The sequence below is a fragment of the Bidens hawaiensis genome, unplaced genomic scaffold (assembly GCF_021521415.1).
Source record: "Bidens hawaiensis isolate Kalapana, Puna unplaced genomic scaffold, B.hawaiensis_p1.1 tig00036318_1, whole genome shotgun sequence".
NCBI lineage: Eukaryota > Viridiplantae > Streptophyta > Magnoliopsida > Asterales > Asteraceae > Bidens > Bidens hawaiensis.
The window spans coordinates 77,937-97,443 of NW_027496329.1; the positions used below are offsets into that span (position 1 = coordinate 77,937).

Consider the following 19,507-nt stretch of genomic DNA (forward strand, 5'->3'; position numbering starts at 1 on the left):
TTCTCTTGAAATAACCTCATATGGAGTCTTGTTTTGAGCCTTGTTCAGTAGAACCCTGTTCTGCACATAACATGCAGTGTTGATTGCTTCTGCCCAGAAAGTAACTGGCAGATTTGCATCAGCAATCATGGTCCTTGCCGCCTCAATCAATGTTCTGTTTCTTCTTTTTGCAACACCATTCTGTTCAGGAGTTCTAGGTGCACTGTATTGTTGAAAGATTGCCTTAGAAGTGCATAATTCATCCATTGTACCATTCTTGAATTCTGTCCCATTGTCACTTCTAAAGACCTTCACCTTCCTTTAAAGCTGATTTTCCATCTTTAGCACATAGGATCTGATCAAGTCTGGGGTTTCATCTTTGCTACCCATAAAGTATACCCAAGTAAACCGTGAATAATCATCAGTGATCACTAGGCAGTATCTCTTCTTTTCAATACTTGGAACACTTACAGGACCAAATAGATCCATGTGTAAGAGTTCCAAGACCTCAGCAATTGTGTTTATCATTTTGCTCTTATGTGAGGATTTGTGTTGTTTCCCTTTGAGTCAAGATGTGCATTTTTCTTCAAGCTTGAACTCTATAGTGGGAAGGCCAACAACATGCTCACCCTTCACTAGCTTGTTCATATTTTTTAAATTTACATGACACATCTTCCTATGCCACAGTTTGTCTCATTTTCAGTGGCTTTGGAAACAAAACATGAACCACCTCTAGATGTAGCACTGTTCATTCTTAGCTCATAGAGGTTGCCATTTCTTGGAGCCATCATCACGATCATCTCAGTAGGAATCACAAATTCAGGCTTCAAAATCAGGCAGTGTTCATCATTGAAGGCCACCTTGTATCCTTTATCACAAACTTGAGAAATGCTGAGTAGATTGTATTGTAGTCCTTCAACATGCAACACATTCTCAAAGGATACTTTGATTGGTGAGTGTTCCTCTTCCAACTATCTTCCCTCCATTCTTATCACTCCTAAAAGCAATTGGCCCTTCATATTTTCTTTCATAATTGATTAGTGCACTCTTGTCACAGGTCATGTGCCTGGATATCCACTGTCCATGTACCATAAGTCATTGCTGTTCAAGGACTGTTTCCTGCACATAAATATAAAACATAAATAGTTGGAATCTGAGTCACAAACTGCATTAGTTTGTAGTTCAGTGTCATTTGAAAATTCATCAGGAGTTGGAACTGGAACTAGAAGTGGGTCTTCATATACTACTTCACATTCTTCTTCTGAGTCTGAATCTGACCCATTCTTCACAACTTGTGATTTGATCAATTCTTCAGTTTGCTCAATCACATAGTTATTCTTTTCACTCAACTCCTTCTTAGTTTTCCATTGGAACCCTCTAGGTTCATAGCCCTGATTCATCAGAAATTTCTCATTTCCATTAAGAACACCAGGTCTAATCTTCTCTTTTCCTTTGTCACTAGACCTTCTGTTCTTTGTAGGTTTGCTAGATACACTTGGTTCATCTTTGATCTTTAAAACTTGTTTTAGTCTCTTTTCAAGCAATGGCCTTTTCTTTTCATCATCTGAGCTGCCTTTTTCTTCATTTAAGTATCTTTGATACATTTTCTTGTATCCTTTCATATCAAACCCACAGACCACATCAGGAACTTCAGACTTTTCCTCTTCAAACCAGCAAGAGTAAGTGTGATGACCATAGGCGTCACACTTCTTGCACCAGACCTTTGCATAACTCCCCATACTTGAGCAATTGCTTGTCTTTAATTTTGTCACTGGGTTTGGGGAAATCAAAGCCTAGGGAGGTTTTAAGACATAGAGAATTGCTGAAGTCCATCTTAATTGGTTTGTTCAGATCAGGTTCCAGATGATATTTTTCTTTGACAAATACAACAGGCTTGAACTTGGACTGGGTTCTTGAACTACTTCCCTTTTCATCTCCAATAGATCTTCTCATTGGAGCATACTCCACATCTCCAATGTCAAAAAGTTCATGGTTTGAAAAGGCTGGATAGATTGGAGGATGTGACTGATCATAAGAAGATTTCATTGAAGCTTCATCTCTCTTCTTGATTTCAGACTGTGGTCTAGCACAAATATCAAACACTACATGTTCTTTTCTCATTTTTTCATAGTGCTTCTTCAACTTGGGAGTCATTTTTGGAAGAAGAGGAATCTTTTCACTTTTCTTTTTGCTTGATCCCTTTTTCTTCTTGCCCTTTGATGACTTTGTGCTACCACAGCTGCAGTTACTGTCTTCACTAGAGTACTCATTCCACTTCTTTTTCTCACTTTCCAACTTTTCATTCTTCTTAATCTTTGTCTCCTCACTCTGTTTCACTGCAAACTCTCCATTCTTGTCCACAAATACATCAGCATATTGCTTCACAAACTCAGCTTTATCCTCAAATACATTCTTGAATTGTTTCAGATATTCACTTCTACTCTCCTTGTCTACTTTCAGTGGGTAGCTATTACAGAAAGGTGGTGGCACCTTTTTATACTTCTCTTCCTCAGTCACTTTATCAACATAACCCACTATATTACCTGTAGAAACAAGGTTCTTCAAGAATTCCATTTGAATCAGCAAGTCAACATTCTTCAATTTCTCTTTTGCATACATCTTCTTCAATCCTTCAATTTCAATTGTCATTCTTGATTGGGTTTGGTATGCCATCATACAATCCTCTTCAAGCCCCTTGATCTGATTTTCATAAGTTGCTTCACTTGCTTCATATACATTCAAGAAGGCTTCCTTTCTCCCACAATCAGTTTTTCACTTTCCAATCTCCTGATTTAATTCATCAATGGTAATAAGAAGATCAGAAATTGAGATATCAGATTGTACCTTAGCATTTGAAGATTCAGGTTTGTCATGCACTTTTGCCATAAAAGCAACATTCGCCTTCTCAATCTCAGCAGCATGGTTGCTCCAATCAAATTCCCCATCCTGAGGCACCCTAGTTACTGCAACATTTCCTTGATCTCTCAGCTGGTTCACATTGTTCTGATTAGTTCTGTTCTGAGTAGTGTGAACCTGCATTTTATTGTTTCTTTGGGGTTGAAAGGTTTGTTGCTGGGGTCTGTTTGGATTTTGATAGGGGTTTTGGTTGGTAATCTGATTTCTCTGGTGCTGGAAGTTCTGATTCTGGTTCTGGTAGAATTGGTTCTGATTCACTTGATTGCCAACTTACTTTGGCATGTTGCATTCTCTAGCAAAATGTCCTGGTTGTTAATTATAACAGATGGCCTTTGATTTGTCAAATCCAATTCTTTCATTGGGTCCATTGAAGCTTGTTCTACCAGTTTTGTTATACAACCTTTTGCTCCTCACTGCTAACATGGCTGCCTACCACTTTATGTCCATGTCTTCCAAGTCATCAGCATCGATTTGTTCAAGATCCTCTTGCACAATACTTGTGTTGATCAGGTTCTTGGCGACAAAAGCATGGTATGACTTAGTAAACATAGAGAACAATGCTTGATAGTCTGTTCCTTGAGCATTATTGTTCTGCATAAATGTTGACTGCCCATTTGTTGTAGAGGTAGTATCATCTTCAATTAGTTGAACATTGAATCTTTATTGGCCACTGCAAGTTAAACTTGTTTCTGATGGTTCCTCAATAATAGGCTGTTGGTTCTTGATTGAGAGGTTGCCATAGGTGCTACAAGTGCATTATTCACTTGAAAACTTGGCTTGTCCTACCTAATCATATGATTCTCTATCATCTCATGTTCTGCAGCCTTAAGAAAGGCAATCTCATCATCTAACTTGAAGTTGGGAAAACTGGCCTTTTCTTTGATAAACTTGCTGGCAATGTACCATTCTCCGGACAAGGATGATAAAAGCTTTTTGTTCAGCTCAAAGTCAGAAATCTGCAAATCAGTCGTTCTTATGTCGTTTACAATTGTCATAAACCTCTTCAAGACTGATTTTAATCTTTCTCCGTCTTTAAACTTGAACCTGTCAAGTTGCTGCTTCAGTATGTCTTTCTTGATGTCTCTTAATTTAGTATTCCCTTCAAACATTTCGATAACTGCATCATACATGCCCTTTGCGGTCTTATGATGATTAACAGTTGTCAAAATTTCCCAAGAAAGCCCTAACTTCAGCATAGACAAAGCCTTATCGTCTCATTTCTTCATTTTTAGCTCAACGGTGGCATTGTTGTTCGGAGCTCTTGAAGGAACATAGTTTCCTTCAGTGATGGAAGTCCAGAGCTCTGGGTCGTTGTGGTTCACAGCTGCTTCAAAGAGCATCTTCCATTTGATGAAGTTTTCTTGTCCAAGCAACCTTGGAATCTTGTTGGTAGAAACTTCTTGGTCTTCCATTTTATCAGATCTGAGATTTGTAGCAGTAAAACAGGGTAAAGCTTCAAGCTTTATCACACACCTTCAGTCCCGTGGCCTTCAGCGAGCTTACACAAGCTCTGATACCACTTGTCAGGACCGAGAGTCGGGTGAAACCTTTGAAAAGGTAGACAAGAGCACACCGACTCGATTACCCAAAAGGCCTGTTGAATATCCCGGTGGAATCAGGATACCCAACGAGTGGGAACGAAAGAGTGAAAATAGCAAACACAAAACAATAATAGATAATCAATAAAAGATCATTCAAAGACAAAGATTCACTGTTTAAATGATTCATTAATGAAACAGTGAAAGGAATGTCTAGGGTTTCGTGTATGACGGCGGCAGCTGTACAAGGAAACAAATAGAATATTCTTTTAGAATGTTTCTCATATTACGTGTGTGCCAACCTGTAAATCCGTACCCTAAATGGAAACCTAGGACCCCTATTTATAGACCCTGACATTCCTTCTAGAAGTTCCTAATCATTACATAATGAAATACAAAATAATACAACTATTGAGTCCTCGAGCAAGGTAACAATCTTGCTCGAGCAGACTCACTATGCTAGGTATGCTCGATGATTGTCCTCGAGCATACCTTACTTAGAATATCTTCAGTGAAGATATTCTCCTCCAGCAAGCTTCATTCCTCTTGACTAATCCATGCTTTGCTCGAACTAGTCCATCGAGCAAGCTCATTCTTCTTGATGTCTTCAGTCTTCTTATTCAGCAGTCTTTAGCATGCTCGGATGTAAATCTTGCTTGGGGAACTGAACTGTGCTTGAAGTCCTTGCTTTGATCACGTGACATCTTCTTATTGCATCCATGCTTGTCCCCATGTGCTCGATCATCCTGTGCTCGTAACACTTGGTTGAAACTTGTATGATCAAGCTGTTTGCTCGATTGGTAATCCATGCTTGATAGAATAATACTCTTGCTCGTTGAAGTGTAGCTTGCTCGAAGCCTTAACACTTAGATGAATTAACCATTTAAGATTCTGAAGACCTTGCTAGAAGTAGTAAAACCATGCTCGATTGTCTAGGCTTGCTCGAAGTCCATACTTAGCCGTTTTCTGAGGAGGTTTAGAAGATTCCAATCTTCCTATCAAAAATCCGACTCAACATAACCCATAAGTGTTTGCGCATTCTTTGTACATAAACCCTTGTTAGGGTTTCATGTAGTTTTAGCAGTTCTCCCACTTCCAGGATGAATCATCTCGTGCTACTTAAGAAAAAGAACCAACATGTTGATGGATCATTACCCTGATGATATAAGAAAATAAAAGGTTTCTCTCTTTTTCATAATAAGGGGAAGATAAAAGAAAGATAAAAGAATAACAAGAAAAAAAGATAGAATTGAACAACTGTAAGCCCTCACATACATCAGTCCGTTAACTAAGGTTAACTAGTGAGTTAAAATTGAGTAGTACTACTGGGTTTGACAAACCTCACTCGTGTTAGTCATGCTAACATGACTGGATGTCAAGCGGATGTACCATTGACCTACACACATTGCCAAGTTCTAGTGTGGAAGGCTCTCAAACAAACACATGTCATCGGTCGTTATGGAACCTAGCACTATTGTATCATGATATCCAAAGCAATTAACTAGTGATAAACTTTGTTTACAATATCTGCACATTGAACTTTATTTACAAACCTGTGAACTCACCAACCATTGTGTTGACACTTTAGGATGTCTTTCTCAGGTCGCTAAGGCACGGTGCATGGGATAGGAGTTTGCATGCATCTAACGATTAAACTTTAAAACCATGGTTTCGATTTTCAAACATTATTTTTGTATTTGGACGCGTGTGTCTGCGCTGTAACTAATGGCTTTGGGAATGTTTCCTTAGTTATGCTTCTACTCAACTATAGGAATCTAAAAAATAGTGAGAATTCTTGATCTCTCTCAATATATCTCTTAGTTCTAAAATCCAAGACATGAATTCATATCCTGTCATTAAATTTCTCCTGATTTATCAGAACTAAAAGAATTTCATTTAAGCATATCATTGCTTTAGTTAAAAGATTCCATTTGAATTGGAATCTTGTCATTCACTATGACCTGCTAAGCATCCATGGCTGAATGGTTAAAAAACCCAACTCATAATTGGCGAATTCGTATGTTCAATTCCTACTGAATGCACGCCAATGGGACACTCCAATAAGTCGATTGGAATTAGCTATCATGTTATTTTTCCCGTTTATGGGTAACGTTTGTTTTTTTCAACTCACGTAGAGGTCGTTCGGTGTAAATAATGACCACGATCCTTATATGTCACACGTCTTGTAGTAAAACCCCGCACGTGGAAATTGAGGGTGTGGCAATATGAGCTACAACAACAAAGTACTCGTTAGTAGGTGGCACGGAGGCTGAGCCAGGAACACCATATGACGCTCTAGTCGATAATCAACGGGTATGACATGTTTAGGACATAATTAAATACCTAAGTATAAGATATTAGAGATAAGGGATAGTGAAAGCTTCTTATGAATAGGTGGGGAGACAAGCAAATCAAGTGCAGAAAAGGGATAATGCAAGTTAAGAGGTTTTGAATCATTATTTTTAAAATCCAAAATAAAAGACATACACCGAGTGCCATTCGAATATTATTTGAACAACGAAAGCATGCAAGTATATATAACTAATATAAAAAAAAATCCCACCAAGATCAACTTGAAGTGTGAAAATACTTAATAAGCAACCATCAAAAGTTAGAAGGCAACGGCCTTTGAATAAAAGTGGTTGTTTGGTGAATGGATGAATCTCCACTAGATGTGTCCACACGAAGCAATTGACTCCAACAATGGTGCTACCCAAAACCAAATCTTATCAAAACAAAACGAGTGAAGAACATGTTGGGTTTTCGACATGCTTTAAAAAATAATTTTAGCAATGGAAGCGATTTATAACATGGTTTAAAAAACTTTAAAACTAAAAACCTGTAGGCCATATCCATGGATCCATATATATATTTCTGAAACTTAAAATACAATCATAGGATATGTTTACGGAATTGCAACCTTTAATGGGAAGTGGTTGTTATTTGAAGAAGATGAACTGATTCCACTTCTAGCTCCAAGAGTACACACCACACACCAAAGTAAGCTTGCTCTTGATTACGGGTGTTAAATGTGACCTATGGGTTGAATGAGTTGTATTAAAATGTATATAATGTGTCAGACTAAAAAAACAAAAGGATTGAAACGGGTCAAAACGGGTTGACATTTCTTGAGTGTTTTTTTTTTTATTTTTTTATGGAACGAGAAAAACGGAGGAACTTTTTAGTTTTTTTTACTTTTTTAGTTTTTAATTTATATTTCGAGTTATGATTTTTTAATTAATTTTTTAATGAGGGGTTTTTGAAATGGGTCAAAATTGGTTGAGATTTTAGAAACCCCTTATTAAAAAATTCAAAAAAAATAATTAAAAAATCATAACTCGAAATATAAATCAAAAACTAAAAAAGTAAAAAAACTAAAAAGTTTTCTTCGTTTTTCTCGTTCCATAAAAAAAACTCAAGAAATATCAACTCGTTTTGACCCGTTTCAATCATTTTCTCTTTTTAACTTGACCCATTCTGACCAATTACATTTTAATACAACCCATTCAACCTATAGGTCACATTTACCACCCTCCTCTCGATGCTATTCTTGCCTTTAATAAGTCAAGAACACAAAATTGGATTCAGATAAATTAAAAATAAACTCGAACTACTAATTTCTTTTAGTTTGAAAGAACTCTTTTAATGTTCTTGGCCCTTGCCCTTTTCTTCCTTTTCCTTTTATTGTTTTTGGTTTTTAGTGGCCAATGACACGAGAATAACAAATTAAGACTTGGAATTTTATGGTCTCATGTTTGAACCCTTAAATAAGGAGTTTTTCTCACAATGATGAATTTCCTTCTTAATGGTGTTTCAGTAAGGCCTGAAATGCTAGAATCAGTATGGAATGTTGTCATCTCGTATTTCCGTCTCATAAAGATTCGATCGTGTTTTGTAGTGGTCCTTCTTCCTAAAGCTCTTAAAAAAGATTTAAAAATAAATAAATAAATATCTAATCAAATCTAATCTAACTATACTATTAAAACAAGATGATTTTTCCTCATGACATCATTCTAGGGATTTTACATAGGATGCCACATAGATGCAATTTGAGCAGTTTTCTATTTTATCATCTCTTCTTTTAAACACAATATGGGGCATGAACCCGTTTAGTTATGTTATAACCCATGACCCGGTTTCTCTTCAAACACAACCATCTTCATATGGCAGTACCACTTTGTAAAATTTTTGAAAAATAAATTATTGTATGATATAAGTCTCGAACCCAAGACCTCATGCTTCAAACTAAATATGCTTACCAACTTTACTTAAGTAGTTATTGTGTTAGATTTCTTGACTTATAAATGATATATTTTAATTTATATTTTAGGGGTGTTCAAGAAATCCGAAATCCGAAAAAAGCCGAAATCCAAACCGAAACCGAAACTCGAATAATCCGATTCGAATAACTAATTCGGATTCGGATCGGATTCGAATATGGATTTCAAAAAATTTCGGATAGTTCGGATTATTCGGATATCCATATATAACATGCTAATTAGTGTATATTGCCAAATCCATTTACATTTACAATAACTTTATAACCATTACTTCACTATTCGTTCAATCAACCTAACACACCATAGACAAAAATGTCATAACACTCCGTCGTTATACTCTCTAACACTATTTAACTTCCTTATTCTTGTAGTATTTTATTTTTATTTTTATTTTCCATTTTTATATGTTTATTTAATAAAACTTGAGTTTGTATATTTGTTATACGGATTACTCGGATAATTTCGGATTATCTGAATCTGATAGGAATGTCCCTAATTTGGATCGGATCGAATTTCGGATAAGGTTTCAAAATTTTCAAATCAGAATAATCCGAACCGAATAACCCGTTATCCGATCCGATGAACACCCCTAATATATTTATTGTTAATTCACTTATAATTAATACTAGAAAATCATTAAACATTTAAGTTAACATTCAATATTGTATTCAAGGAACCTTTTAGAGATTTATGAATTATAAAATTTTGTTTATCATTATTATTAAGATATTATGAATTTATAAGGTATTTTATCATGCATATTACTAAATTAAACTTTTTTCTTTATTGTTTTTTAACCACCTGTTCATCAGCATGTCCTAGTAATAAATAATAAAATAATAGCGCTAATCTTGGAGGGGTTGAAACGAAATAACACGAACCCTTAGAAAACCATTGGACCTTTTCATCAGCAAGACAGCAACCGCCGGGAAGCCCTAACCTTTGAAAGAAAGAAAGAAATGGCTACTGACAATAATAATAATAAGAAGAGGAAGAACCATTACCGTCCCCACAACGTACGTATGTCTTTTTTAACTCTGGTATGCTTTTTTCATCTTTAATCATATAATAAGCATTGACAGAAATCAGTGAAGAAGGGTTTGTACCCATTGCGTCCAGGCGTTGAAGGCTTCTTCATTACTTGCGATGGTGGAAGAGAGCGTCAGGCTTCTCAAGAAGCTGTTCAACTTATCGAATCTGTATGTAATGTATTCTCTTGTCTTTTTTTATTTTTAATTTAATTCAACTGTGGGTTTCACTGCTATTATTAATCTTACCAGACAAGATGATAACTCCGCAATATTTTTTATTTGAAGGGATTTTTCCCAAGTAGGGGGTTGTTTCCTTATTATTATTATTCAATACCCAAGTCATTGGTTAACCATTCGGTTTGGTTTATTCGGATTATTTGCTGGCTTTTGGTTCTGTTAGTAACAAAACTAAACTTGGGCTAATGTACTTGCTTAGATATATACATGAAATGAAATGGGGTATAAAACAAGAAACACTACGTATACAACAATACAAGCTAGTAATATATGAAAATATGAATGGTTAAATTCGGTTATTCCAGGGTACAAAAAAGTAATCGATTTTTGGTTAACAGTTCGGTTATTGCTCACCCATCGGCAATATCTTATATTTTAGTGTATAAAAGTTAACAAGTTATAATATTATAGTTTATTAGTTTTAGTATCTTTCTTGTAATAACAACGCCACACATACGTGATGTGCATCCTTCACGCGTCACATGTCTGTTGTTCCAATCAATGCCTTTGGGTTCAAAACTCATTGGAGCTCCTCATGCCTTTTAAAACTACGGTGCATATGAAGCATTTTAAATTTTCTATCTTTCAGTTTGTTGTTTCTATTGGGATTTTGGTCACTCATATTTATTAAAAGTGAGCTAATTGTATTTTGTTTGACTGCATATATTGTGGGTTTTATTTTTATATGTTGTTAAATTAGTTTTAGTTTAGCTCAGTTCTTGCTTATGTTATATTCACATGTTTGGCATCTTTATGAGAAAAATTTTATCATACATGATTACATAGTTTTAAAAAGAGCATTTGAGGTGTCAGACCATAGTCACAGGAAACGTGATATCACCTGCGATCTTCGTTCGGATCGCACGTACCGGAAACGGGTACAAAATCGTACCGATTGCTACGGAAACGCGATCTGGATCGGTGAAATTGACCGTTCCCAATTTTTTCAAGAATTGTCCAGTTTTCATCAAGTTCGCGTTTTGGGTTAATGAAATCTGTGTTTGGGATCGTGAAAAAATGCATACCGGCAGCAACAGAGGATTTGAGAGGGGATTTGAGGCTGCCGGAGATGAAATTTGAGAGCAAAAACAGCGGTCATTCAGAATGAAATTAGGGTTGCTCACGTCTCCTGCACTTTAATGTTATTTTATATTTAAAATTTACATTTTTTACCTTTATAGTTTGAATTTTTAATAAAGTTTACCATTCACTTTCTACATAGATGTTATTAATATGTTAAAACATAAACACAACTTACTTAAAAGTTAGATTTTAGTTAACATATGTTAAAAACATATAAAAATTATTACAATAAATCTATTTAAAGTGTTTGTATATGATACGATGTACCAGACTATAGGGTACACCGTACCGCGTACCGAATTGACGTTCCGAATGAGCCTACCCCCTCTTACCGAATTTTTGAAATCCACAAACCGCGTATCAGTTTCCGTACCGCGTACCGGACCGTACCGCTATCCATGTGACTATGTGTCAGACACCCCAGGCAGCGCTTCATGCCCATATGGGTCAAAGTTAGGGTCTTCAGAAAAAAAATATGAATGCTTTGCTTGATAAAAAGGCTGATATTTAGCTACAGGTTGTACATAGAGCAAAGCCTTGCATGCATGAAGTCAAACTCTAATATTGTTATATGCCAGTTTCTTGAAGAGCTAGTCGAGGGAAAGGAACCAGATGCGAAACCCACAATTAAGCCCATGAATAAAAAGATAAAGTTCAGTTATTCATCTTCTGATTCTGAAACTGATGATGATGAGAATGGTGAAAAAGAGCAAGATAAATCCGAAAGTCAACCTAAGGATGAGCAAGAAGATGTTAAAACTGAAGAAGAAAATCAGCCCGAAAAGAAACAAAAATGTGCAGAAACAACCGTGTCCATCAATGAAGTTGTAAAACCCAAGTCGGTTGATCAGTTAATCGAGGCGGAACTTGATGAGTTGAAAGACAAAACCAAGGTCAGCTTATTATTCTTATAATCTTATTGCCATCATTATTATTATTATTGTTATAAGAAATGTGAAAACCAAAACATTTAACCGTTACTATGATTTATGTATTGTTTGATTAACAGAGACGTTTCAACTACCTTGATACTGGGTGCAACGGTGTAGTGTTTGTTCAAATGAAGAAAAGAGGTGAAAAGGATCCGACTCCTAAAGAAATTGCTCAACGCATAATAACCTCTGCAGCCGCCACAAAAAGACACATGTCCAGGTAAATATATATCAACATTAATTCCCGATTGGGTTGAAGTTATATTCATTTTAAACTTTTAATGGATGTACAGGTTTATTCTAAGAGTGTTACCTATAGAATTGACATGCTATGCATCGGAAGAAGAAATTTCACGAGCAATCAAACCTTTAATTGCTCAATATTTCCCCATTGAACCTCAAACACCATATAAGGTATGCTATTTTTTTCATTACAAAAGGTAAAAAATAATTGAAGCTTGAACAAAACTAGATGTTTACCGGTCAAGATGGGAAAAAAATGGTAATTGCTGAAAAGGGTTGGGTTGACATTCGATGCTTTTTGTTCAATATTTTACTGGGCAAGTACCATAAAAAACCAACATACTTTCTGGGTTTTTTTCCCTCACAAAAGTCTGTCAACATTTTTTTTCACATTGAAAGTCCTTCACTCCCTCTGCATGTTAAATTTGAACAAAATGTGAATTTTTTTCTTTAAACTTGGAAAGATACATCTGGTTGTGTTGTTTACGTGCTTATCTTTTTCTCTTACATGGCTTATATTTTTATTACCCGTTGTTTGTTTAAAATAATTTGGATGTACCGGTTTCAAGTTATTTAAAAAAATTAACAATTAACATGAAGAGGAACTTTAATGAGCAGAAAAGATGTTTGAGGGAATTTTGTGTGATAAACAGAAAGCATGTTGGTTTTTATGGTATTTGCCTTTTTTATTACAAAAAGTAATTATTTTATTATAAATAAATTATAGGGCTAATACAACCGTACTTTTAACGTTTGTCTCGTTTCCTTTTAAGCTATTTTTCAATTCTACTCATTGGGAATAAAATGCAACATGAATTGACCCTTTTACTATAAACTTTTGATAAGCTGCTGTGCATTAGAATCATGGTCTTCTATATTATCTGCAGCTTCTTTTCAAATTACAGTGTTTGGAATATACATTATTTTGTGATTAATAACAACCACCTAAATATTTTTATTTGATTTTCCATAGTTTGCAGTGCTATGTGAGGCGCGTGCAAACAGTGGTCTCGACAGAATGAAAATAATCAACGTGGTTGCAAAGTCAGTCCCGGAACCCCACAAAGTTGATCTCACCAATCCAGATAGGACTATTGTGGTCCAAATTGCCAAGGTGCGTTTTCTTTATCAAACTAACAAATAATTAAACAATGCACGTATTGTATATTTTAATGGATTCACTATATGCAGACTGTGTGTTGCATTGGTGCTGTTGACAAGTACAAGGAATTGGCTAAATACAATTTGAGGCAGCTGACGTCATCCGACTAGTAGGTTATTGCTGTTTGTTATGAGTTCAAAATAGCTGCTTAGTGGACAGTTTTTAGATATAAATTGGTGACATATTTGTTATATTCTGAGACAGGATACAAGTTTTCATGTTTTGTCATTGTTTATGGAGTTGGATGGCTTGGTTTTTATTTATTTTTAAGTGATTCTAAGTGAACGAACCGTTAAACTCGAAGCAAATTGGTCGGTTTGAAATCCAAGTGGCTCGGATTATCGGTTGGTTCAGTTTAGAAAGTTCTAGTATAAAAATATATGGTCAACATGAATGCGACACGTGTATTTTAGGTAAAGGTATATGCATCTGTTTAATTAACAATAACATGAATAGTATACCATAATTACACATGTATAATTCATTTACCCCTTAAAACAAATGTTAATCATGTATAAACATAAAAAAGGCACCATACATGTTTCATGCTTCAATAAAAGAACAATACTGATCACATACTCAAATACTATTCTCATTACCACTGTCAAGTTTCAAATACTCTTCTCATTACCCGTATAGAATGTCTTGGATTTGTCCGTCATGTCCGCATTTGTCATCGCTAAGATATCCTAAGGAATGATTAATGTTAGGTATACGGTCTTTTTGTATTAAAACCAAAACTGGAATCTCCTAACCAGTGGATATGGATGGGAGAACATACAAGGAACGAAATAAGAAAACAGTAACCCTTAAATGTTCCCACGTTAGTTGAAATCCAAACACTGGAAGCAACCTTATAAGATGCATATGATGGCATCTTTTATTAAGATTGAATTATTAGATAAATCCTTGTGGATTGAAAGAGACTGTGTGTTTACTCTCATCTGGGTACTTCTCTGTCTACTTTTTTTCTTTTTTTTCAGGCTGACATGGTTTGCATTAGTTAATAATACAAGATAAGATTCACATATAAAACCAACTAGGGATATATCTAAATTAGCCCCCATACACCAAAAACAAAAGGGAAACATCAAAAATATAATCCATAACCTTAAAAAACAACATAACATTAGCATTAAACAAAACAAACTTCCACAAGGTTTCACATTCACCTTCTACATTTCCAAGCCGAAACCGAGAAAAGTGGCCGGTCTTGCCAACACATCACCACACACCCATTCTCCTCTTTGATCCTGCACCCATCACAACTATAGCCTTGAAGCAATCTACGCGATTGCAAAAGAGCGTAGTAGCTCAAAGGCACACACGCGAATCCAGCAAGATCCAAATTTTGAACCCATTTTTCAAGCTTTTCATGTCTTTCTATTCTCTCCCCACCTTCACAAGAAATAATATTATTAATCTCTTCTCCAAACAACATCTTTTCCACCTTCAACCTCTCCATTGAGCTTCGTGGTAATGTTGACTCCAAACAGTCAAACAAAGCGGCGTAAAAGTACAATGACTCCGATAGTCTCTCCATTAGAGATGATTTGTTGTGATCGGAATCTTGTTCGGCTACCACCATCACTTTAGGGGACAACGCGCGCAGCGCATTGAGAAATACCTCTATCTTTGTTGAAGTGATGGTGGTGGATAGAGGGGATGAGGAGGCGGTATCTTGACTCGGGCTATACCCGTTGACTAAATTTTTTTGAAACACCCTTTGAAAGTTCTTTCTTGATTTTCCTACTTCATCGTCTGGTGCTAGCAACGAATGGAGTTTAAGAACCGAGCTGATTGCTAAAGCTTCCCCAGTTTTAACATTAAGTTTCTCCACATCAAGATTCTCTAACTTGCTCACAATGGGATGGAACTGAAATGGGATATCCAACTTCTCAGCATCTTCGATTAAAACCCGTGCCATTTGATCTAAAACCTCCTTTTGTTGATGAACACCTGTGATCCTCAGGTGCGGTGGGCCTTCAGGGCGTGCACTCAAATCATGAAGAAGCGCGCGCCACTGAGTAGGCTCACCAGCATTGAGATCAACTACATGAACCATCTTTTCGCCCTCCATGGCTTCGATTATCACTTGATTAGTTATCACAAATGCTATTTTCAAATAAGGGAAGTACTCAAAAAACATCTTTCTAACCAAAATGCTTTCGGAGGCGAATGGTATTTTAGTGGAATGAACCGCTTTATAGATTCCGGGCCATGTTTTGAGGATTCGGTTAGCAAGTGCTTCAGCGAAATACGAAGCAATTCGTTGCATTGTGTCGCCTTCGGGTGAGGCGAGATGGGTGATTTGATCAAGGGCAATATTGGCATGTTCAAAGTTTCCTGAAGCTACATGCTTGGCACAAGTGAGTAACAGATGAATCAAACACAAACCCCTTTCTTCTGATTTGAGCTCCTTGAGCCATGGATATGGTGATCCCATTCCGGGTGAAACCGACATTAACGGAAAGGTTTGAACTGGTGTCGAAGTCACAGATGATGACCCATCATCTTGAAACATTGGATTTCAAAGGAATTGTTTCTATTTATAAAAGATCTAAGTTATCAAGAAACAGGGGATTCGAAATTACCTCAATCAATTCAATCACAGATTGAACGAAAAGAACAGCAATTCCTTACTGGGTATTGAAATTCATCAAAAACCCAATTCGTATATCACAAAACCCCTGTCAATCGGTACCAGATAAGCCCAAATTAGGCTTTATTGAAGAAAAAAAAAGCGATAAACTAGGGTTTGAGCTAAAACCTACAAGAATCAAAAGAACAAAAATTCATTACTGGGTTTTGAAATTCATCAAAAATCCAACTGAAATCTCACAACAATTGTCTGAATTTGAATAAAAAATGAATCGAATTTAAGGGGTTTTTGTAGAGAGAGAACAAGAGAAGAGTTTAAAGGGTTGGTAATGAATGAGTGAGTGAGTCAGGCGGTTTGATTCACAGTGGAGCCAAATGGCGTGAGATTTGTTTTTATGTTCACCGATTTTATGTCGTCTAGTGTTGCAGGAGAATATGTGAGTTTTGTAAACATGCCCATAATTCGAATAAAAGAAAACCACTTTTGTCTTTCTCCTTCCATACCAAAACTGCTTTTTGCAAAACTTTGTCTTCACCTACGGTGGATAGGGAATCCAGGATACATCCAGAAACCTCATGGCACCATAATTCTCTATTCTTTATTTTCTCTCATTATAATAAAATTATTATGTAATCTAGAAATGAGTTACTTTTCAAATATTATTTACTTGGGATGCTCAAAAAGATTTTAATGCTCGTGAGGAAACAATAAGTTAACCTTGAGTAGGCCTAATCTAGCGTCATGACCAGGATTGGATAAATACTAACCTAATTCATGATGGGCTTAGCTTAATGATCCAACTGAGCGAGAGTGAGGAGTCGTTATTAGTTTCGGTAGCCGTTACTTGCAAAACCGAACACTGTGAGCTCGTTACGAGAAGGGGGATGGGGGATCTTCTCGTAACACCTCCGGCGTGAGAATCAGTATGGTAAGTGATGAGTTAATTCTTAAAGAGAATAAGATTGTAGATCCCTTTACCGTTAGTTCTCTTCTAGTATTTATAGCCGCAGGGGAGGTGTAGGGATTGGGTTAGCCGTCCCACTCAATGAAACCATTTAATCTTATGGCATAGCATTATAATGATCCTTGATTGGTAGGACAGCTGGCGTACAGAGACCGTTGTTGCAGGCATGTACAACGTTGGCATTTCCTGATTGGTCCGTCTTGCAATCGTGGGAATTATAGGGATCTTGACCTATGATTGATCTTTCCCTTCCTCGTCACGTGATTTTCTGCCTTTTAGAACAACTTATCTTGCGCTGACCTTTTTGGATTGCTAAAGGTTAAGTATTTCTTCCACAGGGGACATGTCTCTCTATGCGGATGGTTATTTCTGCCTTGATGGCACCTCTCCCACGGGAAGTATATCTTCTCCACGGGGAACTTCTGCGTGTGCGAAGGGCTTGCCTTATATTATCATGTGAGTTATTTGGTACACTACCTCCACAAGTCCCCCAGTCCATTATTTCTTCCATGGTTTTCATCTACGGGTGGAATATTGGACTTGTATTTGTAACAGTTTTGAGGTTGTTGTTGCTTAGCTTTGTCGGTTAGTTATTAGGTTATTTATGGAAGTATACCTTATTTTAAACAACTCTTGGGTGGTTATTACATGAGTTCTATAATTGCTCAAGAGTTATGCGAATTAATACTTGGTAATGCAAGGTTAACCCTTTACAACTCAACTAATTTTAATTGGTATATTATGTACGATACAAAGGTTATTTTTACTAAAATATCAAGGGCAATTCACTTAATATTTTAAGGGATTGTCTCATCTTTAAAGTGAGTTATCTTATAAATATTTATTGTAAACCACTTGGTTACATAATTGATATTTTAGTGGAGATCATGAAGTTATGCATATCCCTTTTTTTAATTATCATGGATTAACATGACTTAGGAATAATGTGTTAATCCCACATTTAATCACCATAGCAAGCTCACATCACATGTTTACTATCTAATTGTTAGCCTAAGTTAAGAGTAGTTTGAACCAAGATGATATACTTTTATCCTTGATCTTCTATCTAAAAATGAAAAATAACCCAAAAATATTATCTTTTAATTTATGCTTTTAATTTCCTTTTAAAAAATTTACTTGTCAAACCAAAACCAATATGATATTCTCTTCATGTTGAAATAAATACAACGATGTAGTTGTAAAAATCAAACAAGTGTGTCCGTGGATTGATACTTGGTTCTTACCTATACTTTACTACGTATACGATAGGTACACTTGCCTATTTGTGTGTGGTTTAGTTAAGATAATAATCATTTATAAATTTAAAACTTGACATTCTATGGATAAAATCTTTGAAAAACTTAACAACTTTTTCATATACCCACACACCGCATCAATAAACCTTTTGATTGTGGCGGAGAAGGTGGTGATGGTGTGGCCTTGGTGGTGGTGGTGGTGGTGTAAGTTTGGTGCTTACGGTAATGGTGATGGGACAGGTGGTTTTTTCCCTTTCCTTATGATGACGACAGGTTTTTTGTTACTCCCTAGAATCTTACTCTTCATTCCCGGTTAAATGATAACGATGTTTTCCATGACTTTGTGAGTCATTACTTGCCTCTCATGGATCTCGATTATCAGCGTGGATGTTCCTGTGGTAACATCTATGATGATTATGTTTGTGGGGTGTCTCGCTCTTTGTCTATCGGTTACGAGATAGCCTGACAATGGAGGGCCATGCAAGAAGATTGGTTTGCATTGGCTGCTGAGCGGGAGAAGTTGGAGAAAGAGGCTGAGGAGCACCGAAAAGGGCACATACTGCCAAGTGGAATCTTGCTACTACTCACCAACACTTAGAGTCTGCTATGGCGAAGCATAGTGAAGTCAACCGTTTATGGGAAGAGTCTTGTCAGTGTGAGATTTTGAAGTTTTAAGGTTCCCGCAAGCAAGTGCGGAAAACTGAAGCTGACTTAGAATCTTCTAATGTTGCTCTTTCTGCTTTGCGAGAGCAAGTAGCAGCTCATGACGGACTCGCTCGGGATATCCTAGTATCCTTTCATTGCTGACCTCACTTCCTCCATCACTACTTGGGACGAGGCCATCCAAGAGAAGGATGATGAGATTTCTCGATTGAAGGCTGTGCTTGAAGTTTCACGGGCCGACGTCGCTGCTAAAGGTGCTCAAGTGGAGAGATTTACTTATGATAATGCTATTCTTGATAGCAGATTTGCCAGCCACGCTGAGGAACTTCTAATGAGTGATGTCACTGTTAAAACCCTTCAAGCGGGCCAAACTTGGTTCATGCAGATTTCGTTCACGGGTATGAATTATCTTTTGTCATTATGTTGTAACCTGGCCATTAATCATTTTTCTATTTTCCAGGTTGTTGAGCGAGTCAAAGATGGTCCCGAGCTGACAGACTATGTTGCTGAGTTTTTATTTGCCGCTAACAAGTCTAGTCGTAAAGTTGGTTTTGAGGAAGCTCAACAACTTGCTCTGCTAACCGCCCTTTCACCGACTTCCCTCTACATGATATTGATTGT

The 19,507-nt window shown here is 36.5% G+C and overlaps 2 protein-coding genes across 2 annotated transcripts; one reads left to right on the forward strand and one right to left on the reverse strand.

Moving 5' to 3' along the window:
• Positions 1–9,647: 9,647 nt before the first annotated feature.
• On the forward strand, positions 9,648–13,530 carry LOC143588330 (uncharacterized). Its single transcript, XM_077069363.1, has 7 exons — positions 9,648–9,729; positions 9,796–9,912; positions 11,643–11,957; positions 12,074–12,216; positions 12,290–12,410; positions 13,213–13,353; positions 13,431–13,530. Exons 1-7 carry the CDS (start codon positions 9,673–9,675, stop codon positions 13,509–13,511), a joined length of 975 nt encoding a protein of 324 aa, XP_076925478.1. The 5' UTR covers positions 9,648–9,672; the 3' UTR covers positions 13,512–13,530.
• Positions 13,531–14,517: 987 nt separating this feature from the next.
• LOC143588327 (scarecrow-like protein 3) lies at positions 14,518–16,180 on the reverse strand. Its single transcript, XM_077069360.1, has one exon. It carries the CDS (start codon positions 15,923–15,925, stop codon positions 14,570–14,572), a length of 1,356 nt encoding a protein of 451 aa, XP_076925475.1. The 5' UTR covers positions 15,926–16,180; the 3' UTR covers positions 14,518–14,569.
• Between the last annotated feature and the right edge of the window lie 3,327 nt (positions 16,181–19,507).